Consider the following 7,500-nt stretch of genomic DNA (forward strand, 5'->3'; position numbering starts at 1 on the left):
CATTTCGTTAGGCAGGGGACTGTCTAGGACAGTCAAACGTTTGCTGAAGCAAAGCCGGTTTTAGGGCCCGGGAAAACTGCTTCAACATTTGCTTCAACATGCATCCGTTCGATGTTGTTGAACAGTGATGTTGAAACCGTATGCCCCCTCTTCCCTTTCAACCTTGTTGAAACATGTTGAAACGAAGTTAAATCGATGTTGAATGAGTTTAAAAGCGTTTAAACTATGCTTCAACAACCATTCAACATTTCTTTTTGTTTTCGCGAATGTTGAATAAAGTTGGAGCCGTTTGTCCCCCTCTTTCAACATTGTTGGGTATGCACATGCGCATTAGCTAATTGGTCTCTCAATGGTCTCGCAACCGCGGCTGCAGCCTGAGACTGAATACAGGCTTCTCGTGAACTTCGTTGAATCGAATGTTGAATGGCGCTTTGAAACCGTTTGCCACCCCAGAAATGAACAACGTTCAACAAAATCGAACAGATGTTGAAGCAAGTGTTGACGCCGTTTGCCTGGGCCCTTATTTTGTTGTTTATATTCTCTGGTGACCATATTTTTTTGAGAGAGTGTGTTCTTTATCTTTTTTCTTCTCATTCCGATGTAGCTATAAGTGGGTGATTCCTTTTTCCTATTACACGGGACGTTTGAAGACTTCTATTCCTCCCAATAACGTTGCGATGAAGATCATTGAAGATGATTCAGGTAACTTGTATCATTCAGTTGTGTATATTTCCCAGCGGCAAAATCAGCCACCTTCTTAAAACAGTTGTTGATGATCGGTGGTCTTGTCTATGTCAAACCTTCCGCCATGAGTATAGTGAGATGCATGCGGTTTATATACTGGTAAGACGATATAAAGTTTCCCAGTTTACATTTATGCGTCAACTACCTATTTAGGACATTAGAGCGACTTTCATATGACCCTGGAAAATAAACGTAAAAATAGAACGTAAACAAAAATACAAAACATTTAGGGCGCGTTCGATTGACCCTATTGCGGAATAAGAATACTTGGAGTGATGATTAAAACAGTATGTTTAGCACGTTTCGAAGCAGCAAGGATAATAAAAATATGTTTAAAATAGCATTCTGATTTTATATTCCATGTATTCCTATTCCGGAATACGGTCAATCGAACGCGCCCTTAATTGGCTTATCGAACAAAAACAAACGATCGCGAATTTTCATTGGCTTAGTGAAAGCAGTTGCAAACAACGTCATCTCTCCGTGGAACTTTCTGGAAAGTTTCGCTTTGACGTCATTTGAAGTGTAGTAATGTGATTGGGCAATGGAACTGTTTACTGCCCATATTAGGAGTTTCCTTGGCGGGAATAATCGTGAAACAAATCAGTTGCGAACACTTTTTCAAGGACATGCGAAAGTCGCTCTAATTTAGGCAGGGGGTTATCATTAAGTTGGTGTTGGGACGAGTATGTCAACCTGGGAAATGGGGCTTCAGCGTTTATTGCCAACTATCCTGGACATACGTGATTAAGTTAAGTAAAAGGTCAACGAAACCCTACGTTTATAACGGGCGTACATCTAATTTTCGTGCAATCAGTGACATATCTGGGAGGTAAGGCTCTCCAACAGGGTCTATTTTTTAATTTTTTTCGGTTGATGGAGATAATTTTTTCAATCATTTTTCAGCTGAAATATCATGGGATGGAATACACTGGATTAAAGGCAACATAGGTCAGACTGGGTTCTATCGTGTTAATTATGAAGAAGGAAACTGGGAAATCCTATCGACGCAACTTGATCATGATCTCAAGGTACTTTTGTTGACAATACTCGAGCATGAAAGTAGATGAGTATGTTACTGCTGAGCCTGTACCCTAGCTTTGTTCCCTTTGTTGCGCTGTTTTTGGTGCATGCGCACGGTATGAGTCCTTGTGAGAACACGAGGCCACCGTGTGAAAACACACAGTGATACGCAAGTTCGAAAGGTCGGTTGCTTTTACGTTGTTTTTAGTTTTTTCCTTCGTTTGAAATTGATTTTGCGGTAATAAAGTTCTGCGAGTCATTAACCAAACCTCGTGAAGTGGCAATATACGGTCTCACCATCCGCAACAGTGCAGTTCGGCGAAAGAAAAGCAGCCATATTGTATAAGCGGAAGGGAGGACCAGTCCTCAACTCCTGTTGACCCCTTTCTGTAGCTGGTAAGTTGGCTATTCACTTATTTGGTGGCTCTCAGAACCTTCCATATCATCCTGTAGACTAAATGGTAAAATGTTGCAGGTATTTAATAACACAGACCGTGCTGGACTTATTGACGATTCGTTCAATTTAGCGAGGTAAGCCAAAACATTAAACCCAAACGTTTTGTTTGCAAGATTGCTTCTTGTTTGATGTAATATACAACCGCCCAATATTGCGTATTCGTACATGCAGCCTTCAAATTCAATATGCTTCCTTTAAATTCGCTGATGTCGTATGGTATGCATGGCACATTCTAGCATTCTGCAACGATACAGAGAAGAATAACTAAATTTTTGTTACAAATTGCCCGAAAATTTTTTTTCGCAATATTAAGTTATAACCGATTGATATTGAATGCTCTTTTTTCTGACAGAGCAAATCTGCTAAACCACACTATTCCGCTGAAGATATCTGAGTACCTTGTGAAGGAAGAGGACTATATTCCACTCTTAGCAGCTATGACGGAATTCGAAAGAATCACAAAAATTATTCCCTCCACCCGACCAGTGTATCCGTTATTGCAGGTGAGCTAAGTATAAGGTTCACCAGAAAAGAAAACTAAATAAATCGAAATCATGCTGCACATCGTCCTCTTCAGAAAAGCTATAATGTGTCAGTTAAGGGAGTTTTAGTCATCGACAACATCAAGAAACGCAGCCAACGTAAACATTTGCGTGATAGTAATTGTATCTCTATTTTCTATTTTGTTGACAATGCTAATATAACGAACATAATTAAGTAAAGTACGATCGTCCGTGTGAGTGTAGTCCTGAGAAGGACTGTTTGAGATGGCATAAGATGACGAAGTCACTTAGACCATGCAGGATTGAAAGGAACGCTATGAAAGCAAACAAATAATTCACGATTAAGACCTGTTTAAACGTTTTTAACATTTGCTTCAACATGTATTCAACACTTTCTTGAACCAAATGTTCGGTGCGTTTGAACAGGTCGTCCAACATTGTTGGAAAGCGTAAAAATTGTTGAAAGCTTGTTGAAAGTGTGTTGAATCAAGTTTAAATCGGTTTATAACTTTCATTCAACATCGATTCAACTTTTCCTTTGTTCTCGAAAATGTTGAATGGTGTTGAAGCCCTTTGAACACTCTGTTCAACAATTGTACAACACACGCATGCTCAAATCAGGCCGGAAAAGTCAATATGGCGTAGTTTATGCGGACGAGTGAAACTGGTTTCTAGTTCTTAGTTCCTCGCAACCAAACTTCGCGCAATGTTGAACCGTTTGAACGGGCCTTTAGGTGCCCTCATTGTCGTCCAAACCTTCATTCAAATATAATTTAGTTATTTAACGTGGTTGTTTTGCAGAGGACGGGAAGCTTGGCACACGTGCAGCACGATTTTATTCATTAAACTGAAAAATTTGTGCCTTTGTCGTCATCAGTTTTAAAACTTCTAATATAGCTAAAACAGTGGCAAACATGTGGATAAAAGCAGGAGCCCATGAGTAGGAACGAGCAAATACCATAATTAGCCTATGTCACGGCATTTTTACAGACCAATCTATTTTTGGACTACCTTTGCCGCAAGACAACAAAGCCAGTTGCGGTTCGGTGACGCTATGACGTCAAGTTAGTTTCCTGTGATTGGTCATTGGGCTCTAAAAATAAATCGATCTGTGAAAACGCCGTGACAGGAATATATGGGAGTTGCTCGGTCCTACTCATCGGCTCCTGATAAAAGTAATTTTAAAATATGAGCCTCCGCTGTCGAAGGTCTGATCCACCTTTACTGTATAATATGGACGAAAATCTCTTTTAACTGCAATGCTGTGAACGCGTAATTAGCACAACATAAAATAGTTATCGTCCTATGTTCACGTTGTTGTCAGCCTTAAAGTTAGTATAAGGCCCTGAAAAAGGGCTTCAACATTTGCTCCAACATCCGTTCGATTTGTTGAACAGTCATGTTGAAACTATTTGCACCCCCCCCCCCCCCCTTAAACCCCGTTTCCAACCGTGTTGAAACATGTGGAATCGATGTTGAATGAGTTTAAAAGCGTTTAAACTTTTCTTCAACAATCTGCCAACATTCCTTTTGTTATCGCGAATGTCGAATGAAGTTGATGCCATCTGCCCCCCTCTTTCAACAATCTTTCAACATTGTTGGCTATGCGCCTGCGCACTAATCGGTGTCTCAATGACGTACCCATGTCCATAGCCATAGTAACAGCCGCGGCTACTGCCTGGGACTGAATACCGGGCCTCTCGACAGCTTTGTTGAATCAAATGTTGATGATGTGTTGAAACCCTTTGCTCACCCCAGCTGTCAACATCGTTCAACATCGTTCAGCAAAATCGAACCGATGTTGAAGCAAATTTTGAAGTCGTTTGCCCGGGCCTTAATGTAACTTTGTTATTGTGCAATTTACCCAAATTCTATTTACTTCCCAATCGGTCCAGTGATATTATTTTTTTGTGACGTTGCCTTAAAAGTCGTCGTAGCTTAGTTTTCTTGTTCTTTCCATTGAATTTCGAATCAGCAGTTTTGGAGGAGATGAAAAAACCGGAGTAGCGCACCGGAGAAGCTAAGACGAAACCAATGAACACGATTTCATTAAGTTAGGAAAACTTTCGGAGTGGAACCAGGCGAAATAGTCGGAAAGCGAGTCTGAGAAATACTCTCTCTCTGCTCCCCTTAGTACTTACGTTGGTCAATAATAATAACCGAGAAGATTTTTACTAGAAACAGCTAGTTTACCATAAGAAATGTTTTTATCAGTAGCAAGGAAATAATATCTGGTAAATTGCCTATCGTGAAAATAATCTCAATTCGAAGTGATTCGCTTCGTGATCGTCTCGTCAGTTGTCCATAGAATTATCGATAGATTGGAAGAAGAAATCAAACTCACTCAATACTAAATGAAATCGAATTGTTTTGATTCCCCATCCTTAGTTTCGTAATAAACCCACTCACATTTTTTAACTGTGACACGTCTCTTATATAATGCAGAGATACGTAGCATTGTTAACAAAAAACCAGTACAATAAACTTGGAATAGAAGACAAAGGAGATTACTTGACAAGGTTGGTGAAGGAAGTAATGAGTCAGTAATTGTTAAGTCTATACAGGCCACGAGGTATGTTTCCCCCTTGATATGCCCCGGGACATAAATAACATGTGGTAAGTGTTTTTCCGGTGACCGCGGAAGTGTTTGGCTCGTCGTTGATCAAAAATGTCGAAGAAGCCTTAATTAAAACAGCAGGGGTTTTCTTGATCCTAGAAGTTTGTTTTATGTCGAAATGATCCTTTTAAGAGCGGGATTGTGATTGAGAATACTAGAATTCACGTTGAATTTAAATTAGCTTTATTTTTGTTCACTAGAACCGTCCGTACATTAAATGTTCTGACCTCTACAGAGGTCGTGGAAACGAACCTCCAGCAACAACAACTTGCCCCAAACCAATTTCTACTCCTGAATGAGGAGAGATGGAATGTGAGAGAAGTGACTTGCTCAACTAATTCGAGCACAACTTGACAACTCGCGCTAAGCTGGGCCACTGCACCTAGATTTCAACGCGCTTCCTAAAGCAAGTGCAAAGATGCGTTCTTTGTTTTCTTTTGCGTGTCTCTGCATTTTTACGATTACTTTCGGTTACACGCTAAACTATTTGAATTTCTTAAGGATGAAGAGAGTTCTTATCCTGAAGGCCAATTGTATGGCAGGTGGGGCATCTTGCCTTCGCAACATGTCGAGGATGTTCTACGACTGGATGAGCGATCCTGTGACAAATGTGTAAGTAATATAATTTTCAAGGCTAGTTGCTGGGACTGCAATAATTTTGATATCGGAAAAACAAAGCGACCACTCACTTCACGATAGAAAAATTGTACCCTGTATTAAAAGCCTTCGGTAAACAAGAACACACATAGCCATTTCTGACTACATCAAGGCACCAAGTGGGATCATATGGGTTTTACATTGCACCTTTATAGAGCCGAGTTATTTAAAATTCAGTTGTTTTCTTTTTTGTTCAATTAGATTTATTATTATTATTGGTCAATTGATCATCAGTGGTTCACATATCCATCGCCCAATATGTTTCTCGGTTGATTCATCTGGTCTGTGGTTTGTTAGTTTACAGTTATCGTTGGCCAGTTCATTTCTTCTTTTATTCATTGGCCAAGCACTCGATCTTGATAGTATGATTATATATGTTGCAGTGTGCCGGCAAACCTGAAGCAATTAGTGTATCATGTTGGAGTTTTGCAAGGAGGCGAGACGGAGTGGAACTTCGTTTATGAACAATTTACGAACACACGTGTGCCATCAGACAAGCGAATTCTGCTGTACGCTATGGCGGGCTCACAAGAACCTTGGATCATTAAAAGGTAATACCAGTTTTATTGTTTCTTTGTTTTTTTGATTGGTTGTTTATCAATAGTTTTTTCATTGGTTCATACTCGATCACCTTGACTTGTCACTATCAGCCGCTATATACAAATACTCCAAGGGCTCAATGCTCGAATGAACCCCGGAGGAGACAGGTGCGGTCCAGTAGTTAGAGCTCTTGCTTTGCTGAAAACCCCGGGTTCAAGACCCGCCCTGACCACTAGTTGAATTTCTTCCTGGTAGTCCCTGCTTCAACTTCTGGGCTGCAAATGGTTTGCGTCCGACCAGTTGGGATTCTTAAAGTTATCGTTGTTATTGTTCTGTGCTGTTTTTTGGGAGATATTAGCCACTAGGCCACTTTGAAACGTTTTGTATGTATGTTTATGTATGCATGGATGAGGGTTTTGGAGTTATGTATGATGAGCGCTTGAAGAAGGAACGGTCACTTACTGTCATCGCAGTTACCAGTATTTCTTATGCCTGCAACAAAAAGGGTTAGGATCTCACATTTCTTTTACACCTTAACTGACACAAGATGACCAGCACAAAATAAGTCATTTTACAAGTACCTTGAGCGAGTTAATAAGGACCTTAAGATCTACTACGGCGACGTCGACGAAAACGTAACCTCAAAATATAACTTTGCTCTAGTATAAGTCTTTCATTTTCATTTTTTTTTAATTCTCTCACAGAAATATACATAGTAACTTCCTCTGCTCACATATATCTCAGCTAGTCGAGGCGGGCAGAGGACACTTCAACATAAAGTAATTCAATAGGAGGAGATTAAGAAAAGAAATAAAAGGAAAGGAAAGAAGAAGAAAAAGGGAGATAGATCTATATAAACGACAGATGAACTAGTGTTACTACAATACGTTGCAAAATTACAGAATTACAAGCCTATTTTACATTCATTTTGCTTAATTTATTAACTAAAGTAGGTGTGT

General features: G+C 39.9%; 1 protein-coding gene across 1 annotated transcript in view; it reads left to right on the top strand.

Moving 5' to 3' along the window:
* The window catches only part of LOC138041973 (glutamyl aminopeptidase-like), a 37,651-nt gene that overhangs the window by 22,694 nt on the left and 7,457 nt on the right, over positions 1-7,500 (top strand). Inside the window, exons 12-18 of the mRNA XM_068887681.1 lie at positions 605-702; positions 1,651-1,775; positions 2,243-2,298; positions 2,577-2,727; positions 5,173-5,246; positions 5,846-5,956; positions 6,385-6,552. Coding sequence (XP_068743782.1) covers positions 605-702; positions 1,651-1,775; positions 2,243-2,298; positions 2,577-2,727; positions 5,173-5,246; positions 5,846-5,956; positions 6,385-6,552 — 783 coding nt within the window. The remainder of the gene's footprint in view (positions 1-604; positions 703-1,650; positions 1,776-2,242; positions 2,299-2,576; positions 2,728-5,172; positions 5,247-5,845; positions 5,957-6,384; positions 6,553-7,500) is intronic.

The sequence above is a fragment of the Montipora capricornis genome, chromosome 3 (genome assembly GCF_036669925.1).
Source record: "Montipora capricornis isolate CH-2021 chromosome 3, ASM3666992v2, whole genome shotgun sequence".
NCBI lineage: Eukaryota > Metazoa > Cnidaria > Anthozoa > Scleractinia > Acroporidae > Montipora > Montipora capricornis.